The sequence below is a fragment of the Balaenoptera ricei genome, chromosome 1 (genome assembly GCF_028023285.1).
Source record: "Balaenoptera ricei isolate mBalRic1 chromosome 1, mBalRic1.hap2, whole genome shotgun sequence".
Classification (NCBI taxonomy): domain Eukaryota; kingdom Metazoa; phylum Chordata; class Mammalia; order Artiodactyla; family Balaenopteridae; genus Balaenoptera; species Balaenoptera ricei.
In genome coordinates, this window is record NC_082639.1 from 170,890,219 (window position 1) to 170,912,244 (window position 22,026).

Sequence of the window (22,026 nt, forward strand, 5' to 3'; positions counted from 1 at the left end):
AGAACTGCTTTTGCTCCATCCCATAGTTTTTGGATCATCGTGTTTTCATTGTCATTTGTTTCTAGGTATTTTTTGATTTCCTCTTCGATTTCTTCAGTGATCGCTTGGTTTGTTAGTAGTGTATTGTTTAGCCTCCATGTGTTTGTATTTTTTACAGGTTTTTTTCCTGTAATTGATATTAATCTCATAGTGTTGTGGTCAGAAAAGATATTTGATATGATTTCAATTTTCTTAAATTTACCAAGGCTTGACTTGTCACCCAAGATATGATCTATCCTGGAGAATGTTCCATGAGCACTTGAGAAGAAAGTGTATTCTGTTATTTTTGGATGGAATGTCCGATAAATATCAGTTAAGTCCATCTTGTTTAATGTGTCATTTAAAGCTTGTGTTTCCTCATTTATTTTCATTTTGGATGATCTGTCCATTGGTGAAAGTGGGGTGTTAAAGTCCCCTACTATGATTGTGTTACTGTCAATTTCCCCTTTTATGGCTGTTAGCATTTGCCTTATGTATTGAGGAGCTCCTATGTTGAGTGCATAAATATTTACAATTATTATATCTTCTTCTTAGATTGATCCCTTGATCGTTTTGTAGTGTCCTTCTTTGTCTCTTGTAATAGTCTTTCTTTTAAAGTCTATTTTGTCTGATATGAGAATTGCTACTCCAGCTTTCTTTTGATTTCCATTTGCATGGAATATCTTTTTCCACACCCTCACTTTCAGTCTGTATGTGTCCCTAGGCCTGAAGTGGGTCTCTTGTAGACAGCATATGTACGGGTCTTGTTTTTGTATCCATTCAGCCAGTCTGTCTTTTGATCGGAGCATTAAACCATTTACTTTTAAGGTAGTTATCGATATGTATATTCTTATTACCATTTTCTTAATTGTTTTGGGTTTGTTATTTTAAGTCTTTCCCTTCTCTTGTGTTTCCTGCCTAGAGAAGTTCCTTTAGCATTTGTTGTAAAGCTGGTTTCATGGTGCTGAATTCTCTTAGCTTTTGCTTGTCTGTAAAAGTTTTCATTTCTCCGTCGAATCTGAATGAGATCCTTGCTGAGTAGAGTAATCTTGGTTGTAGGTTTTTCGCTTTCATCACTTTAAATATGTCCTGCCAGTCCCTTCTGGCTTGCAGAGTTTCTGTTGAAAGATCAGCTGTTGACCTTACAGGGATTCCATCGTATGTTATTTGTTGCTTTTCTCTTGCTGCTTTTAATATTTTTCCTTTGCATTTAATTTTTGATAGTTTGATTAATATGTGTCTTGGCGTGTTTCTCCTTGGATTTATCTTGTATGGGACCCTCTGCGCTTCCTGGACTTGATTGACTATTTCCTTACCCATATTAGGGAAGTTTTCAGCTATAATCTCTTCAAATATTTTCTCAGTCCCTTTCTTTTTTCTCTTCTTCTTCTGGGACCACTGTAATTTGAATGTTGGTGTGTTTAATGTTGTCCCAGAGGTCTCTGAGATTGTCCTCAATTCTCTTCATTCTTTTTTTCTTTTTTCTGCTCTGCGGTAGTTATTTCCACTATTTTATCTTCCAGGTCACTTATCTATTCTTCTGCCTCAGTTATTCTGCTATTGGTTCCTTCTAGAGATTTTTAATTTCATTTCTTGTGTTGTTCATCATTGTTTGTTTGCTCTTTAGTTCTCCTAGGTCCTTGTTAAACATTTCTTGTATTTTCTCCATTCTATTTCCAAGATTTTGGATCATCTTTACTATCATCATTCTGAATTTTTTCAGGTACACTGCCTATTTCCTCTTCATTTGTTTGGTCTGGTGGGTTTTTACCTTGTTGCTTCATCTGCTGTGTGTTTCTCTGCCTTCTCATTTTGCTTAACTTACTGTGTTTGGGGTCTCCTTTTTGCAGGCTGCAGGTTCATTGCTGTTGTTTTTGGTGTCTGCCCCCGGTGGCTAAGGTTGGTTCAGTGGGTTGTGTAGGCTTCCTGGTGGAGGGGACTAGTGCCTGTGTTCTGGTGGATGAGGCTGGATCTTGTCTTTCTGGTGGGCAGGTCCACGTCTGGTGGTGTGTTTTGGGGTGTCTTGACCTTATTATGATTTTAGGCAGCCTCTCTGCTAATGGGTGGGGTTGTGTTCCTGTCTTGGTAGTGGTTTGGCATAGGGTGTCCAGCACTCTAGCTTGCTGGTCGTTGAGTGGAGCTGGGTCTTAGCATTGAGATGGAGATCTCTGGGAGAGCTTTCGCCGTTTGATATTATGTGAAGCTGGGTGGTCTCTGGTCTATCAATGTCCTGAACACGGCTCTCCAACCTCAGAGGCACAGGCCTGACACCCGGCCGGAGCACCAAGACCCTGTCAGCCACACAGCTAACATGGGAAAGGAAATAGTCACCCAAGTCCATGAAGCACAGAGAGTCCCGTACAGGATAAACCCTTGAGTCAGGTAAGCATTTGCTTCACCTCTTCTTTTATGTATAGCAGTTCTTTTGACTTCTCTTATTTCTAGCTTCCCAAGGTCCCCACGATTCTCAGAGCCCCTTTTTTCTTTTCCTTGGTGCTTCGTCTAGTTTCACTTGCTCACAGGAGGTCGTGGGCAGAGGCCTCTCACCAGCCCTTCAGACCAGAGTTCCTGGTGCAGAGCCCCCCTGCCGACCCCTCAGCTCAGGACCATGTGCAGAAGCACCCTGAGGAGTCTTCTTGAAGCTTCTCTGCCTAGTCCTGTGAAATGGATTCTAGATGCCCCGCTCTGGACCCACTCATCCCACAGTTGATCTGTTGCCTTCATGTGAAGGTTACTGATAATAAATGTCGAACAGGACAGGGTCAAGTGCAAAGCCCCACAGCACCCCTTTCAGGACAACCTTCCACTTTCCAGGCTGATGTTGATCCATGAACCAGCACTCTTGGGCTCCCTCTGTTTAGCTCCCTAGAAAGTATTATAATCCGACTGGCGCTGAACATTTAGGTGTGGCTGGGGCTGGGCTTCCCCAAACTGTAAGGTTGAAACGTGCAGTGGGGGTTCCCCAGTAACCCAGACCCAGATGGCTTGTGTCTCAAATGAAGAATGTGATCAGGCCTCATTTTTCTTATTTTAGCTAGAGCTGCTTTTGGGTCTTTACTGCTAAGTTTTCCACTGCACTTCTAACCATGTTAGGTAAGGGCTAGATCTTGTGGAATAGTTATTTTAATCTAATCATGAAATATCGATTAATACAAAGAACTGCTCATTTTAAAGACTGGTTGCCCAGGGTGCAGGGTTCCGAGCCGTCCCTCGGGGATCTGGCCCATCTGCCGGGCATTAAATTATGCTGTGGTCTGCACCCCACTGAGAGGGATCTCTGTACCTTGTAGAGTCTAGAAAGTTTCCTCAACATCAATCTCACTCTCAATTTGGGAAAAGAAGAACAGCATCACAAGACCCGTCCTCTGATGCCACTAACGAACAAAATTTCCCCCAAAGCCTCTAGTGCTGCCCTGCTGCTTTCATTGATGCATTCAAAACAGACTATCTCAGGCTTGGGGGCTTGATGGATGTGCTCCTTTATAATTTAATGTGGGGAATGGTATTTAACTGGTTTCTCCTTTTCCCTACTTCTCCTGCTCTAAAATGTCAGAAGTTATTCCTACCAGAAAGATGATGTTGTTTTTCTCATGTGCTAAGCATTTCTGAAAAGGACAGATGGGGTTTACTACTCAGACCCCTGTTACGACATTTGAACGGAAACACTGCCGTGGCATTTTAGTCTCTCTCCCTGGCCGTGAGGTAGTCATTCCAGGAAACAAAACAACCTCCGACTGTTGGGTCTCTAAACCAAAAGCTGTGTGTCTGTCCCCTGAGGTACCAGGGGCCCAACCAGGAGACTGGCTTTTGGAGGAGAGAGCGCGTGCAGAAGAATGGTCCCTGTAGGCTGGCTGGGAGGGGCCACCCATACTGTGAACAGCCTGTAAAGCCGAGCAGAGAAAAGATGAGCAGAGCAAGGGTTACCGAGTTTATATTGTGTGCCAAGCACAGCACCAGGCACCTTACAGGCTTTTCTTACTCATCCTTAAACCACATTAGGAGGTGGGAACATAGCAGAGTGCAGTCTGTATTCCCCCAGCATCCAGACTGGAGGCAAGGGCCTGGTTGCATGGGGACCCTGGACGCCTCCTGGGAAGAGAGCCCTCCTACAGGAAGAATGACGGTCCCCAAGGTAATTCAAGGGTAGTGAGTCTAGGGTCAAAGAACAACAGTAGGTTCATGCTCAGCAGAGCGTGCTGCACTTATATCATCTCCAAGCCCAAGCCCTCATGGCCTACAGTGCACAAAACTGAAAGTCTCCTTTCCTATCACCTCTAGGGGACAAAAAGAGCTTAAGTGGCAGTACTGCTGGCGTCACTGCTGTGGGTGGGTGGCAGTTCTGGCCACGATGGCAGTGGCTCCTTCAGGGTGGTAAACAGTGGGTTCTGGTGCCCAAGCCTTCAGGGGTACTGGTCCCAGGTGCCACTCTGGTCACTGGCTCCCAGTGTAGCCCGACAGTGTGCCAGAGCTGGGAACAGTGTTTACTGGTAAATGTGAACAAGGTGTACTAGTAAATGTTTAACAACTAGCACCAGGAGGGGAGGGTAAAGGAGAGGGAGGGGCTTCATCTGTAGCATTTGCCATTTTCTGTGGTGTAAATACTCCCAGCATGGCTGATTTCAAGCTATTAATGGGACATCACTGAACATAAAGATGGGAGGAAGTGCACAGGAGGGCACTGTTATACAGAGTTTCCACCATAGATACAATAGACATAACCTCAAGAGCATAGATCACAGCAAAACGTAATAAAATAATTAGGAGGTGATGACTTTCGACTATACATTTATCTTTGTTTAATTTAATTAATATAATTGTAAGCTTACATAACCGGTTTTAATAATAGCTGTGTTTAACAACCATTTTGCAAAAATCCCATTTAGCAAAATTTAATGATTGGCTCTCTTAAGCCTGTATGAGCCAGCTTGAGCACACTACTAGCTGAGGAGGAAGAAAATGTGGGCAGGATGAAGCAAAAACCTTTCCCATCTTTCCCTAGAAACGCCTGGCTGTGTCCTGAAGAATCACTTCTCCGCTCGGCTCACGCTTCCCTCTGCCTGGATGAGGCAAGTCACGGGGCACGTTCCAAGATGCCTCCTCAAACACCTACAGTGATGACAGCCTTCTGCCTAAGGCTCGGCAGCAGAGGCAGCTTTGAGATCTAAACTTCATTTACCAGAGCACGGTTTGGAATAGAGCAGCCCAAGTCCAAGAAAAGAGAAGGTTATGAAACGGATCTGTGCAATGACACAGCGTGAGTGCAATTAATTGTTGTCAAAGCATTTTGCTGGCTGCATTCTCTCTTACGTAGGAGAACAAAACTGTCATAACCGTGACAATTTTATTCAACATTGGTGCAATTACCAAGCCTAAAAATAGGAAGCAGAGGGGAGATTTGCTTGAGAGGGCTGAGCTCTGTTACCCGTGTCCGCCCCCAGGATGGAGGGAGGGGAGGAAGGAAGCTAAGATTCATTGAATCTTGCCATGTGCTACTATGAGAAGCGTTTTACCGTTTTATGCGACATAATCCTCCCTTCAAGTCTGTGAAGGGAGGGGGAGTGGAGCAGAGCTCTAAGGCCCAAGATCTGCTGAGCACCCAGTACGAGACCGGCTCTCTGTACAAACTCTATGTACATAATCACTTTATCACAGCCTCACTCAAACGGAGGTATTATTACCTCCCATTTTACAGATGGGAAAGCTGAGTCTCAGAAAGTTTAAGAAGCTTGTACAAGATCCCATAGCGCAAATGCTTCTGATTACAAAGTCATTTACGGGGACTTGCTTGCTGTGAAACCTGTGAGGTGAGCAAACCCACACTTCCCGGCAGTGCCTCTCCTGTTCTCCCTTCTCCGTCCCCTTTTCTACTCTTTCTCACATCCCATTGCCCTCCCTTACAGGAATGAACAAATAGTCAGGGCTAGACTTCGGCTGGAGTCTCGGCTCCATGACTTCCGAGGAATTGTGACATTTGCTCATTTGTTTAACTTCTATAAGCTTTAGTTTTTCAACTATACATTGGAGACAGGAAGAGTGCCTACCTCATAGCATTGCTGTGGAGATTAAATGAGACCTTGCACGTCAAGTGCTTTGCACAGCAACTGGCATAGGGCAAGTACTCAACAGCAGTTGTTATCATGATTGGCCAGAGAACATGGCATTGAAAAGAGGTGCCATGTCCCAGCATGACCTCCACTCAGGACACTACAGATGAAAACATCAGGAGGGTAGCAGGGTCCAGGGTCTTCACTACCTTCCCACATGGCCAGGTGACTTCCCTCCCAACAGAGGACCTTGCCCTGGGTGGGCACCGGGCAGAAGAAGGATGGCGAGGAAGAGTCACCTCCTACAAAGAGTTAGTGCTTACCATGTGAGGGCGCTCTCCTAAGTTCTCTGCAAATGTGAACTCATTTAATCTTTATAGCAAGTCAGAGCAGTGGGTGCCATCGTTCACTTCATTAATGAAGTGAAAAGTAAATTTAGTGCCCCCCCCCCGATTCCACTCTGACCCTTCGGGCACAGCCATGCCAAGCCTATCCGCTCTGCCTCCCTAAGACAATGGGAACCAGCCCACCAATGCCACCCTCACATAATATGTGTGCCCCCCCTCTCCTTGATGCCCACATACATGCTTGGTAGGACGAGCTCTCCATCACCCAAGGGTAATATTCACTTTGTGATTTATCCAGTGTGCTGTTTCTCCTGCTTCACTCCCCTTCCTCCCTTTGGTCATTTCTGTGGGACAAACAATGAGCAACAAAGATATCCAAGAAGGAAAAATTATGTGTGAAGAGGCAGACCTGGGGTTAAATTCCCAGGCTGTAGCTGTAGCTCTATACGCACCCCTTACTAGCTCTGGGTCTCTGCAAGTAACTCATCTTCTGGGACTTTCTTCATCTATAAAGCAGAGATAATATCGACGTCATGGTATTGTTATGAGGATCAGACAAAAGCACACAAAACATATAGAATAATGCCCAACACCTGAATTTTAGCTATTCTTATTATTTGGCCATTTATTTGTAGCCTCGAGCTCTGGTCTGGCTGATTCACCCAGGGAAGACTCATCCGTCCTGAGCCTCCCTGTTTTCCTGACCTGTAAACTGGGGGTGAGAATATGCAACCTGCCTTGTAGGATCACTGTGAGAGTTGGAAGAGGTCCTGGCATAAATCCTGGTACACAACACGGCTCCACCAACTGTGCGTATTACTCTGATTCTCATCGTCATGATTAGCTTCTCCTAGCAATTGAAAATTGGCTCAAACTCCCAACAACCACTGGAATTATTTCCCAGTCACAACTCGTGGGAGAGAAATATTTGGATGTTTCTCTGTCATAAACATAACTGCCCAAGAGACACTTGACGCCTTTAAAGCTTCTAGAGGACTGCCTTAGAGAAGAACCTCCCACAATAAAGCAAGACTGAGGCTAGCACATGAAGGAAGATATACTTTCCCTATAACTCTCTTTTTAAAATACTCTCTTTCTCTCAAAAAGTTAATGTTAATCAAACCTTAACAGAACCCTAAGCTACTTTGTCAGCTCTTCAGTGTACCAGCTTCCATCTGAAGTCTGTGACTCAGGTCTATGAATGGTGTTTGTGTAACACGTGTGCTCTGTTTAAAACGGAAGAACATGGGGTTTTTAAGGTCAGACAATCTGGGCTCAAAGGCAGGTCTGGGACTGCTGTGTGACTATAGGTAACTCACTTACCCTCTCTGAAACTCAGCTTCCTCACTTAGAAAATGAGAAAAAGAATAGTATCAACTTCACAGGATGGTGAGGAAAGTCAAATGAGATGCAAAAGCAATCTGAAAAGCGCTGTGTAAATGTGAATTGCTATTATTTACTGTTAAGAGAAATGATATCAAATTTAGGCTCAGTCCCAGTAAATAGAGTACCTCAGGACGTCAGTATCTCTGTGTCCTCCTCCTTTTTAAGTTTGGATTTCCTATTTCCATTTTAACAGTCTTTGCATACTTGTGCCTGCTATTATAAGCCACTTCAAATCTTTTTGGAAGGAGGCAAAGTATAAAAAACAAACAACAGCTCCGTGGTGAGAAGTAACATGGACCATTTACCCTCTGACTTCAGTTGCATTTGCAAGATGGCGGTGGGGTTAGATTTGCTGCCTGCAGCCTGGAACCCAGGGCTGATTTTTCTGCATGAAGGTGGCTGGTTGTCTCAGGAATGGAGTCAGAGATGAAGGCAACCAGCCCTAAAGGAAACTCTCCACCGTAACCACAATTGCCCGGACAGGACGATGGGTATTGGCCAAGGGGAAGCCTGCTCCCCAAAAATATTGCCTTGAATCCTCCGGTTCCATACCTTCAACCTCAGAGCAGAAGTTCTACATTTTGTTTTCGGTAGAAGTTTTAGAAGGAAAATGCTTTTTTGAAACTTCTCTTTGTCCTCCTACCAGTTTACCATCCATATGGAGATGAAGCCAGCCTGTAATGCGTTTAAATGAGACAGCCAGCTAGGCGAGACACTCAAGTGGTCGCTGCGTTTTAAACACAGCACACGTGTTACACAAACACCATTCATAAACCTGAGTCACGGACTTCAGGTGGAAGCTGGTATATGTATAAATAGCCTGTGTATGTCAAACAGAAGAAAAGAAGGGAAGTTTGGGGAATAAGGTCAAAATCATGGTGCCCAATTTAAACATAATAAAAATCTCAGCCTTGTCATTATTTACAACCCCCGAGTACAACTCCTACCCAAAAAGGAGAGAACGTCGAATGGAAAATTCTAAATGAGCTGATGTCCTTGTGTTGAACCGAACAGCACGAATGATGCAGCATCATAAATGAAGCTATAATTATGTTGTCTTACTTCTCGGCTGCCGGATGCCCACGGTACAGAGCTGCCACTCCAGTTTTTTCTGGCCTCAGAATTGTTTTGGGAGCCTTAAAAGTCAGTAGCTTTGACTAGTGTTGACCAATTGATTAGCATTCAGCGACTCTGTGATAGTTTGAGATGACAACAGAAGAATACAGTTTGTGGTGGTGAAGAATTAACACCTTGAACATGTCATCAGTGTTTTAAAAAATCATTTTTTCCTATGATTCCCCCCTTCCCATCTCACCACCTCCCAGCCCTGACTTTGGCCATAACTCTTTACCAACATACTGTCCCAAACTCAGCTTGTGATGTCGCTAACAAACATCCTAAGCTGGGCTCTTACAAAGCAGAGCAGGAAAATAGACAGCCCTGCAGGCTCAGGGCTGGTTATAGCCCAAGGCAAATCTGCACACCTTCCAGGCCCCTCCCATTGAAGTGAAGGGTGTGGCCAGGGCTTGGAAGAAACACGAGAGTCTCAGGTAGCCCAGTGACGTCCTTGAGGACTTCAATCAGTCCCACAGATACAGCCTTGACCCTGGGTCACGCCGTTCCTTAGCAGGCACCTGCCAGCCATCCAGCCTCCACGCCCGCGGCCCAGGAACGCAGTGTGAACTTCAGGGAGCCATTCAATAAAGTGGATTCAGGAAGCAGCAATTCTCGCTCAGAAGAGGTTTCGTGTTTCATCACCCCTCGTGCCCCCGCTGCTCAGAAGGGATCTACAGCCCGAGTGTGGGGTGTGAACGCCAAGGACTGATACACAGGGTGACAACACGTGCGCATTCGGCCGCTGGCTGCTGCATGCTTCCGGCTCCCGATTCAGAGTGTCTGCCCGTCTCTGTCTGTCACATCCCCACACCGGTCCCTTCTCCCATCACCAGCAGAAGTGGACTGCGCAGCCTCGGGCCTCTCCCATCCCAGTCTCTGAGGATGTGCGTGGTCTTTGAGTTAAGAGCTCACTAAAGTGTAGATCATGCTGGATGCAGAAAGAAGAGGAAAAGAAGGCATTAGTGGGAGCCCACAAAAGACCTCAGACAGCCCTCAAAAGAGGCACCTTCCAAAAGCCAGACCCCTTGCTTCTTTCTCATTCCTGTCACAAGAGCATCTTATCTACTCCCTGGACTCTTCCCCCTACTACTTCCCACAATGTTGGACTAAACGTTGTTACGAGACCATACCGTGTTCCTTGGATGAGAGATGTGATTGCTCTGAGTGCCTATCATTATTCTCATCAGGATGATTATCGTGGCCGTTATTCTTCTTTCCTGCAATCGCAGGGCAGGTCCCCAGGGGTGGGAGGGGTGCAGTGGATTCTTTATGCCACCAGCTGCCACATGCGTATGTGATGGCTGTGCCCAGGGGCTCCCAGATTATGGTGGATGATATGGCAGCGCCAGGGAAATGATCATCGTCACTATTGCAAGGACTTTTGTGTGAACACAGGCCCTCTGGGCACACAAACTGGATGAATTCTTAATTGGGTAGCTCCTGGCCCTACTTTTCCTAACAGAGCCCAGGCATTAAACATGCATTAAGAGCCTGTGTCCTAAGGTGGAGCCCCAGCACCACCAAGGAGGGGGTCACGCATCCCTGTGCTCTTAGAAAGGGCTGCAGGCTAATTCTGCAGCAATGAAGAATGTTCCACACCAAAATATACACTCTATCCATTTGGCAGGAAGAAAAACAACCACCTTTTCACAATATAGAGAGAAGAAAGGATAATCTAAGAAACAAAACCAAAGGCGAGAAACTAAAGTGTTCTACTTCTAACCCTCTCCAGCTGCGAAGCCCGGACAAGCCCCTCTGCGTAGCTGAAGTTCCGCCTTTGAGAACTTGATGCACCTCATGTACACAGAGCCTCACTAGCCAGGCCTGGTGCTAGAGGGGTCTTATTCAACATGGGGAAGTACGGGGGTCAGCTGAAAAGTGGATTGCTCAAGGTCACACAGCAAGGCAGGAGCCATGTCCCAACACCAAAGCCAGTGCTCTTTCCATTGTAACACGGAGCTTCACTGTATTTGTCTACTCACTTTCATTTCCCTCATTCATTCAATATTTATTGAGCGCCTCCTGCGGGCCAGGTGCCATTCTTGGTGCTGGGAAACAATGGCGAGTGTGCAGCCCCTGCCTCGAGGGAGTGTACGGCTAAGCTGTAGCGATAACAAGGGTTTAGTGAGCACCTACTATGTGCCGGGTGCTGGCCAGGGCACTGCAGATACAGAGGGGAATGAAACAGTTGAGGCCTCTGCCATCAAGTCAACCATAAATAACCTAATTTGAGTGAGAGAAATGAACATGAGGGGACGCAGGCATGATGCAGAGTAAATGGATAGGAGGGTGGTACTACATAGGTAGATAATATCATCCTGGTTTACATCCTTGATTTGAAAAGATCTTTATATTGAGCAGGCAGAATCCACACTAGACTAACCAGCTTCTATTATTTTTAGTTTTAATATTAGCATCAGTATTAGTATTAAGTAATCCCCATCCCATGTAACCTGCAAACGTCTCCTGGTCCACAAGGCAACCTGAGAAGCGGGTGGCGCTGGATGCTGGGATGGTTCGCACAGCACAGTGGGAAGAGAGCCCAGAATCCGGGGCTGGATACTTTGCTAACTATCTGCTAGGACCTTGGACACATTTCTTAATCTCCATGAGGTCCTTAGGAACCCCTCAGGAACCTCAAACTGTAAAACACAAACCCCACCTTTATAGGGTTCCCAGCTGCTGTCACTTGAGTCTCTATCATTGTGCTCAGCTCAGAGGCAGCTCTCCATGCACGTGGGTCCCCTTCCGTCCCTATAAGAGTGGCCTGGGCTGACAGTCCTGGCTCTCCACAAGCCTGGATCTAAGGGGCTGGGAGCCCCTGAGGTGGGAGAAACAGGGTCTTTGAGGAGCCCTGAAGAGCTCCAAGAGGTCAGGTTCAACAAAGAAGGCAGAACCCTGGTTGCCACCCAGGGTCCCAGTGAGGCGGGAGGAGCAATTGATACCCATTTTGTTTTGGAAACAAAGTAATGAACACATGTAACATAAAGGCAGTGCCAAACTGAACAGAATGCTTGGAACGTAATCAGTTACAGGACGATCACAGCCATCTAACGGGCAGGAGCCCCAGTATGGCCGCCACAGCCCAGCAGACAGAGAGCAGAGTAGCTCTCTATCTGTAGATTCCTGTGACTCCTATGCCCTGTTCCCTCCAGCGCCTTAGGCTCCAGCAGATGCTGCAACAAAACTGAAATGAGGAAGCTTGATCTGCCTCGGTCTCCGCCCAGACTAAAGAGGATCCCAGGCTAACGGGGCAGGAGCCAGGGAAAGCACTGCCCGCATTCTGCTGGCTTTGAGGAGGGGCAACGCCGTCTCTGGGGTCAGGCCCCTCAGCCTACGACTCAGCAGAGGAACTGTGTGCAGCCCCGCAGAGAGGCTGGGCACACTCCAGGGAAGAAAGTGAACCTCCTTGTTAGCCCAAGCTGCCAAATCGCTAAGCCCATGAGGGTTGCCCATGACAGGAAGCAGCCGGAGCAAGCTTTAGTTGCTAGAGAGTTCAGACTTAGGTCAGGGAGACTTGGGCCAATCTGCTGGGCACCTCGGAAAGCTCCAGAGAGGCTTCGGAGACCCTCAGGCTCCTTGCAGACTGAAGCAGGCATTGTCCCAGGACACTCCATCCAGGAAGAGGAGGGAAGGGGTCACCCCGAGCCTGAACCAACCCTTGACTCCAACAAGAATGTGGTAGAATATTCTGAATCCCCTCCAGGGCTGAATTATTCCAGAGGAAGTTACAGCCCTGATGGTTATAGGAGAAGACTCAGGGCGTCTTCTGGACCCCGGGGATGCAGAGGGGAGACGAGGTGGACCCAAGCAGCAACTCCAGAGTGATGCTTAGCCCCAAAATTCTGAATCAGCAGATCTAAGCCCAGGAATCTGCATTGTTAAGAAGCATACCCTCCTCACCGTGATTCTGATGCAGGAGGTCCAAAGACCACACTTCGATAAAGACTTTTCTAGAGGTTTCCTAAGACAGCCAGCAGTTAAGAGCTCAATCTTTGGGATAGGACCTGAGAGGGACTTCTCGCTGTGTCACTATGAGCTGTGACCATGGGAAAATTATCTAACGTCTCAGATGAGGTTTCCTCATTGTTAACATGCTGATAATGATAGCCTTTAGCTCATACACTGAGCAATGCATATCGAGCTCTTTGCTCGAAGAATGGCTCGTTTTTAAATGCTGGATAAATGCAGCTGCTTCCCATGCTGCCCCAGCGTAACCTGAACCCTGAGGCAGCCTTGGAGTCTAACACCCCCACCCTCCTCTTCCTCACCCGGCTACTGGCCACCCGGCCACTTTGGAGACAGTGCTGGGGTACCTGGAGATATCATGGTGTGGTGCAGGTAGCGACAGGAGAGCAAGGTGACAGGTGAGACACCCCAGAGATGAGCCCAAAGAGGAACAGGAAGGAGGAGGAGACATTTTCAGAAAAGACACTGTCTGGGGTATCAAACCACGAGACAGTCTGTTTATAGCTATCTGCTTAGTTAGGATGTTCCGAATAAAGAGGTGAAAAGAGGGGAGGTTCCTGACACAGAATTACAAAGCCAGCATGTTTTATTTAATTAGAATGGTATTACATAATATTAGGAGAATTGTAAGTATAAGCACTTAATGGCCCAACATGCCCATTTGTGAAGCATTGACTGCCACTGGGGGTCTCTGTTGTGGTCCCCAAGAATGCTTTCACACAGACTAGGGGGCAATGGCAATGAGGCTATGTATCCGGGGCCACAGGTGACCTGAGTGTCTGAGCTGTGGAGTTGCTGGGGGCAGGGAGCCCCATGCATGGAGAAGAAGTCACCAAGTGCACTTCACCAATAATCTCCTAAGAGGGTTTGGCAGAATGTGTGTTCACTGTGTAGCCCAAAGGATGTTCCTGTCAGCCAGCGAGGCCTCCAGCAGGACCTTCTGCCCCTCCCACTCCTTTACACAGAAGCTCTTGCTCCTGAACCAGTTAGGTGGCTGGCAGCATCCTTGACAGGCTGGGACTCCCACCTGCAAAAGCCTGAAATTTTCTCCATTTGCCGCAGGAGTCAAACCCACCAGGAGAGGCAGAAACTCACCAGTAAAGGTAGTAGAAGAAGGAGAGGAGATAGAAGGCCAGCTTACACCAGGCCTCCTTCTGACAGTAACTCAAGGTGTCTGCGTTCATGACCACCGGCGGGTCGTAGGCTAATTCGGAGCTATCTGCCGGACAGTGGAAGTACCTGCAGAGAAAGAGCGCACGGCGTCATCGGCTCTGAGGCTTGGACAGGACATCTGAAGTCGTCTGGGCTGAGTCCCCTGATGCCAGACTTCCAATCCGAGGAGTCTCTGCTAAGCAGCTGTCTGCCTTCTGCCAGAATCACTGCCCAAATTACAGCCCAGGCACTGCTAAAAAGTGGCTCAGCCACTGTCTTCTAGCAGGTAGTAACGCCCAAATACTCAGATCCACCAGTATCAGATCCACCTCACACACAGCTGCTCTGACAGAAGGAAAACGTGTCCCCTGGTGGCACCTGGGAGATACCAGGAAGAGCCTCCTTTCTCCAGGGATGTGGGTTGGTGGGGTGAGGGGGTAGCGGAGGGAGGTCCACGATGTGTATGGACCTGGGTTGCCAGTAGGGGCACAGGCGCGGGTTGATGTCAGTTGCATATCCGCTGCCTAGTGTCGCTGTACCACAACTCTACTATGAACGTTAATTATTTGGATTAAACATTAATTACTTTTGGGTTATCCTCCTCCCAGACCCCCTTTTCAAATCCTGAATACTCTGGGAGGGACATCCTATTCCCACTTGAGTGTGGAGTACTTTACAGGTAATTTTCTTCTTGATGGAAGGACCCAGAACAGCAAACAGAATATTGGCCATCGCGGGGAGAGAGCAGCCCCCGAGGGAAACTGGGTAAACCAAAGAGCAGTGGGAGGAGAGAGGTGAATGCAGACTTCGCCTTCTTCAAAACATCACCGCAGCTCAACGTGAACTGGCCTTGCTCCCGGAAGGAGAGAAACTCTCCCGCTGCGCTGTGTGAGACCTTGGGAAGTGGTCAGGCAGGAGGCAAGTCCTGCCCCTGAGGCCGTCCCCCTGGCCCTCACCAGATCGCTGCCCCCAGGGCCTCAGCCAGGGTCTCATTCAAAGCCGGAGAACAAAGTGCAGCTGAAATCGCTCAGCGGGCTGTTCCTTTTGTCAGTCTGGTAATGGAATCAGGAGGCCGGGTGCAAATTAATGGCTCCTGTGAGGCTCTGGGACAGGCCGTGGTCCTCGAGTGAGAGCGAGGACCAGACGAGTGGTCTGACGGGCTTAATCACATCGGCTTTGAAGAGCATCCCTGTAACGTAGCAACTCACAGAGCTGGTATTTCAGTTCCCTCTTCGTCTGCTTCAAAGGATTGCACTGACATTATCTGTCATCCACACTATGCAGAGAGGAAATCGCAAGCCAGATTCAATGACATCTGCCAGCTCACAGCCCTCCAGGCCACTCACCTCTCCTCTGCCCAGGAGCAGATTTCACAACCTATTTGCTTTTGCTGTGCCCTTGTTCCCAGGAGGCCTCATTAAGTGGAGGAAGGGGTGGCAGGGTGGCGGAGTGGCTCAGTGGGCAGAGCCAGGGCCCTGAGGCCCACCCATCACCAGACTGAGATTCCTCAGGTCAACTGTTAACCTCTCTGAGCCTCAACTTTCTCATCTGCAATATGGGACTGAAACTGCCTACTCCAAAGGGCTGTTGTGACAATTGTGTGAGGTGATGGGTCCCCAAAATCTCAAAGAACAGGTACTGAACAAAAGTTCTGCAGTTCTACTTGTATTTAAGCAAACTGGGAGCTAGGGCAGAGGGGGCTTTATCTGCACTAGAAACATCGCTGGGCTGGACCTTTGGAAAGGAGGGGGAAGTGGAAATGAACTAGAGGGGTTTCAAGGACTCTGATTTTTATTTTTTCTTTTCTTCTTCTTCTTTTTTTTTGTGGCCGTACCGCGCAGCATTCAGACCAGGGACTGAACCCGCACCCCCTGCAGTAGAAGCGCTGAGTCTTAACCACTGGACCACCAGGGAAATCAGGACTCTTATTTTTTAAAGGACACTTGCCCTCCTCACTCCTTTTTCTTTCATTTTCTGAGTACTTAACGAATTGCCAGAACTAGGCTAGACCCGGTCAGGGATTCAAAAAAGTAAGACAAGCTCCCTACTGGCAAGGAGACTGCAGTCACTCCCTTCTTTTACACGGAAACGTTCCAAGTGTAAGGACGCGGCTGGCTCTCCCGCCCTCCCTTTTGGAGGAGTGATAGCCCTAAGAAGCAGTGTACCAATCAAAGTTCTGTAAATTAACCACATTTCTGATACCTTGGATCGACAACACACTATTTGAAGGACCTTGGGATAGATTCATTTTAGAAGGAGAAGAGCCAGCCCCTAGGTGACAAGGACACGGCCTGCGATCCACAGAGAGGTGGCCCTGCCATATCCCAGCTGAGTGATTCTGGGCCATGACGTAACCTTTGTGAGTCTCTGTGACCTGTGTGTAAAACAGGGAGAGGCAACCCCAAAGCACCCGTTTGTTGTGGATACCAGAGGAGGTAGGCATGGAAAGTCTCTGAGTGGGTAGGCGATACATTTCAACACCATTATGTTTCTATTTGACTTCTCTCTAAATTCAGATTTTAGTAGGTTACCTTTACATAGAAGGACTTTGTTATGTAACTGAATCATCTTATTTCCTCCCTCAACCTGCGTCCTGCTCTTGGTCACCTCCCAGCCACCCAGCCTAGAGATTCCCTCTCCCTCACCTCCTGCATCCAATTACTGGCCAAGGCATGTCCACTTTACCTCTCCAAACCCTCTCCTTCTCTCTCCATTCCAGCTTCCAACTTCAAGCCTCCAGTCTCTCCACCTGGAATTTCATCAGAACTTCCTAACTGGATTTCGTCCTCAAAATTTCACCCTCCAACCCAGCCTTCCCACGGCTGTCAGGGTCACCTTCCTAAAAATCGGATCAGGCACTGCCATTTTCCTCCTCAAAACTTCTGAGAGGTAGCCCTTTCCTACAGAATAAATTAACTCCAACTTCCTATCAAATCATTTCAGACCCTCCATACCTGATCCCCAGCTGTCAACCCCATCTCTGCTCCCTTCTGTCTGAGAACCCCACATCCAAGCACACTGAGCAATCACTGTTCCCCAGACACACCAGGTGCTTTCTTACATCTGAGCAGGCTAGTCCCTTAACCTCGAATGTGCTTTTCCAGATTCCCCAGCGTCACACTTCCATTTCTCTACACTCCTACCTATGTTCCTTATATATCTGGTAAGAATCGATTTCCCTCTCCCGCTAGGGTATATATTCCTTGGGGGTAACAATTATATTTTGCATTCATCTTGGAATCCCGCATAATGTCTGGCATGTAGTATGTGTTCCATATGTTTGCTAAATGAAGGGGTGAATGTTCTAGATGTGACTAAATACAGGCTATATTGTATGCTATAATGACAACGATTAAATGTTTGGGGGATGAGGGGAAAGTGTGGTTAACTTATCTGCACATGTGCATTCTTGACTACTTTCGTATTCCCCCTCCCTGCCTCCTATATACCCACACGGTGACTCTCTTTTACCCAAATCACGTGATCTGATGCACAGTCTTAGCAGGGAAGAGATTTAAAATCAGAACAATCCCAGAAAATCCAGCCCATATGGTAGGTAGGCTATTTTTATTCAGATATAATTCATCTGTCAAAAAAATTCACCTTTTAAAAGTATACAATTCAGCAGTTTTTCATATATTCATAGAGTTGTACAACCACCACCAGTATCCAATTTCAGAACATTTTCAACCCTTTCAAAAGAAAACAGTGTAGTCGCACCTCACTCCCTCTCCCTTCCAGCCCCTAGCAATCACCAATCTACTTTCTGTTTCTACAGATTTGCCTATTCTGGACATTGCATATAAATGGTCTTTTGTGACTGGCTTCTTTCACTTGTAATTTTTTCAGGCTTCACCCACGTTGTAGTGTGTATCAATACTTTATTGCTTTTTATTGCCCAAATACTTTATTGCTTTTTATTGCCCAATAAGACTCCATCGAAAGGATATACCACATTGTGTTTATCCATTCATCTTCTGATGAACATTTGGGTTGTTTCTACTCTGCGGCTATTGTGAATAATGCTCTAGCTGCCTTTAACGCTGATCTGTGAGAGTTGAGGCTGTGGTTAGTGGAACCTACAGGAAGGGCCTTCCCTTACTGAATTATTATTGTCTGAGAGCAGCTTGCAAAGAAGGCTTTGAGGAAAGGGTCACCAAGGGAAGGGATGAGAGGAAGGCACTAAGTGGCTGGTCCATCTGGGGGGACATCGTCTCTGGAGGGCAGGCTGACCAAGCAGAAAAGGGGAAGGACAGGGCAGTCCCAAGCAGACTTACCTCCAGAAGTGATAGAAAAGTAGAGGGACATTCAGCCCCAGGGTGAGCCACTCCTGAGCACACAGGAACATGATGCAGAAGAGGCTGTGGATGGAATATTCTGGCAGCACCAGCTGAAGAGGGAGCAGAGACACAGGCCTGCGTTAGAGGGAGGCAAAGTCACTCCTGCATCTACAGCGGCTGACGTCCGCCTGCCTGGACACTTCCTCTGACATGCTGGTGACACAGAGGTCCTCCCCGCAGCATCACAGAGTCACTGCCCCTGGACTGTGACCCGTTTCTGGTAAGTTCTCCTCTTTAAGGTACCGGAGCCATGCTTTATACCCAACCCAAAAAGGACACAGGCCCTCAGCACCCTACTTACCAGAATAGGGCACTTGCTTCAGGGGGTCACCCGTGGATGACCACTGGCAAGAGTGGAAGAGGCCATCCAGCCCCTGTGACGTCTGGCCCAAGGCAGGACCCACTGGCAGAAATACTGATAGGGTTTCTAGTGATTCTATAACTGCCCTGCTCGTGTTCTCCTAGGCCCTGTGTATCGTCCCACAGAAACTCACAAACCTAAAGCAAATATGTATATACAGTTCAAACACAGGAGGGTTGGGAAAAAAGTGAGAAACAGTATTTTTCTTGATGCTGCATGGATCAAGAGGAAACCAAGAGTAAGAACATGTAGTATGATAAAAGAGGGAACGTTTAGCCTCTGGAGGAAGGGGAAAGAAACCAGCCCAGACCAAGAGGGGTCAGATAGTGGAAGGCAACCAGCAGGGAGACTAAGCTCTGTGAGCCCAATCTACCTGCACAGGTGTAAAAAGAGCTTAACATGATTGTGAACCCAGCTCCCAAGGGTGTTTACATCTTAACAGAAATCAAAGTTGTAACAAAAATCAAAGTGACTGTAAAGGAGAAATTTGGTCCCCGGGCCAGTAACAAGGAAACCCCAAAATAGAGATATTAATGTACCATCTTTCCCAATCATATAAGAATAAATATTTAATGAATGAATACTTAATGAATTAGTTAATTCATTAAGTTAATAGTTAATATTTAATGAATTAATAGTTAATATATATATTCATTATGTGTATATACATATTCATATATATATATGGGGGGATAGCCTCTGTGTGTCATTTAGACCAGTGGTCCCCAACCTTTTTGGCACCAGGGACCAGTTTCATGGAAGACAATTTTCCATGGGAGGATGGCTCAGGCGCTAATGCGAGCGATGGGGAGCGATGGGGAGCGGCAGATGAAGCTTCGCTCACTCGCCTGCCGCTCACCTCCTGCTGTGCGGCCCGGTTCCTCACAGGCCGCGGACCAGTACCGGTTTAGACCACGATGAATGCTTCGCTCCATCTAGCAAATTCTAACCATCCTTCAAGGCCCATCTCTAACAGCACTTTCTAACGGAAGCTCGGCCCGTACTACCCCACCTCACCCCACCCCGCCCTGCAGCCCCACAGATGCTTTCCGACCCTCACTCGGGGGGACTGTCCATAACTGTCCACGATGGAGTCATTACCTCCTTTCCTACCTCTCGACACACACGGATCTACCCCACTAGTCTATAAGCCGTCTTGGCCAAACTCTATCCTTTTCTCATCTCCATTTGCAAAGTGCTTTTTTGTACTTAGCAGAGACTGAACAAGTATTTGATAAAATGAATTGAACTGACCAAGTGCATATGTTTGGAGCATGGTTGGCTGGCATTAGGGATGCAGCCTGTGGTCACAAACCAAGATTTCTCTGGGTGGGAAACAAACTGCCTTGAACTCTCCTATTTGGGGAAAGAACATGACTTTGGTCTCATTCATCTCTCACTTTAGTCAGATGAGCTAACCGCCCCAGATGGGAAATACAGTGGGGGGACACATATTTGAAATAAATACATGCAGAGGCACAGGTGTTAAGAAATGCATTTTGTAACTAAGTGGCATCTTCTTCATTCTCAAGTCCAGTGAAGAATGAATTGCATTGACCCGCCTCTTAGAATTCTCAGGCAGTAACCCTGGAATCAACGTACAAGAGCCAGCGGTCCAGAGGCAGTGGCCTCAGTGGGTGAACCGGCACAGCTAGCCCCTGTGAGCCTCAACGAGCTGGTGGGAGGGGGTACGTCCCATCATTTCTCCTCACAGGACCTTGCAGCCATCCTTTCCAACCCCATCTGCGGCCAGCCTAGACACCACCTTACCTCCTCCCGTTCAGAGAGAAAGCCCCCGTTCTCAGCCTGCCAGCCCCAGGGGGTAGTGGCTGTGATCTCTTCTGTGCCTGTCTCTACATTTTTTAATCATTGATTTCAGCCACTCAGGCGGAGGTAATTAACATGTTACGAGACAGCCATCCCAGGCCTGGATCATCCCCGTCTCACAAATCTCTGACTGATTACAGTCTGGGTCTCAGGTCCCTCTATTCAGCACCACTGTTTCTTCTCTCTTCGGGGCTTGATTTATAGCGGAAGCTGCAACCTGCTGAGCAGGGAGGATTTGTCACTGTCACCACACTGAGAAAAACTGATTAAGGGAGGCCAGCTGGGTGCAGAGGTGCCCCACCTGCTGGGGGTGGGATAAAAGCTGCAGAATCCATGCTGCTCTTCGGGGTGGCTTCTCCCCAGCTGTCTCTTCCTATCCCTGAGCAGCAGCCTTGCGGCTGGGAGGGCGAGGGTGCCCTGTACGTGCACACATTGTTTCTCTCCCGCTTCCCCAGGCAGTCCCTGTCGCGATGGCAGGGGAGACTTACGGATCCTGTTCCTCCTGGACCCAGTGAACCTCGGCCAGGCCATGAGCACCAGCCTTGACCAGCGGGCATTACTGCTGCCCTCCACACACTTCCCGTATCCACCGTCGGGAAGGCGGGGCCAAAGGGCTGTGAGCAGAAACGGCTGGAGCATTTACCAGCCAATGCAAAGCGCTCCAGGCTCTCTCTCTCTCTCTGCCCTCTGACACGGCAAAACGCACTTAGGCTGGAGGGTCCTCCAGCATCCTGAAGCCATAAGTGAGGAGAGGCGCGCTGGGGCAGCCGGTGATGGACACCAAACATGAACAAGAAAGAAACTTGTGGGGTGTTCTTGGGGTTTTTTTGGCTGCCCCGCGGGGCATGCGGGATCTTAGTTCCCCGACCAGGGATCGAACCCGTGCCACCCTGAAATGGAAGCGCAGAATCCTGACCACTGGACCGCGTTCTAAGCTACTGAGATTTGGGAGTTGTTTCTTAACCACAGCGTGATTTAACCCATCCTGTCTGGTACAAAATGAGTAATCAGTGAGAAAAGCAAAGTGGTGATCAGCCCTCTTTATCCTTCCCCTGATCAGCCAGCCCGCCCTTCCTTTCACAAGCACTGGGCACGCTGAGGCAGGGGCTGAATGACCACCAGGCGGGCATAATGCTTATTCATTCGTGTGGGTAGTTGGACTAGTTGTCCCCTCCCAACCCTGCTTATCTCAGTTATATAAAAACCGCCCCGGAATCTCCCCGGCCAACCACAGAAACACGGAGGAGAGCCCTGACCGCCCGCCCTCCATCCTGAGTCAGCCCCTCACACTGCAGAACACTGTTTCCTTCATAAGACAAGCTGTTGGAATGGTGCCAATCTCCTTCGTTCATACAACAGAGGAACTCTTTCACACAGGCCACAGTCTACTGAATTCCCGTGTCTTATTATGCCCTGCTTTACAGAGTTATAAATACTAAATAAGTGGTCTCAATACAGGTATTGTG

At 47.9% G+C, this 22,026-nt stretch overlaps 1 protein-coding gene across 6 annotated transcripts in view; it reads right to left on the reverse strand.

Annotated features, from left to right (window-relative positions):
* Positions 1–4,799: 4,799 nt before the first annotated feature.
* CNIH3 (cornichon family AMPA receptor auxiliary protein 3) overlaps positions 4,800–22,026 on the reverse strand; it is a 277,164-nt gene continuing 259,937 nt past the window's right edge. For all 6 annotated transcript variants that reach the window (XM_059941850.1, XM_059941823.1, XM_059941843.1 and 3 more), the window contains 3 exons: positions 18,310–18,422; positions 13,976–14,119; positions 4,800–9,839 (listed from right to left, as the gene is read on the reverse strand). In XM_059941850.1, coding sequence (XP_059797833.1) covers positions 9,812–9,839; positions 13,976–14,119; positions 18,310–18,422 — 285 coding nt within the window. In that variant the 3' untranslated portion in view covers positions 4,800–9,811. The remainder of the gene's footprint in view (positions 9,840–13,975; positions 14,120–18,309; positions 18,423–22,026) is intronic.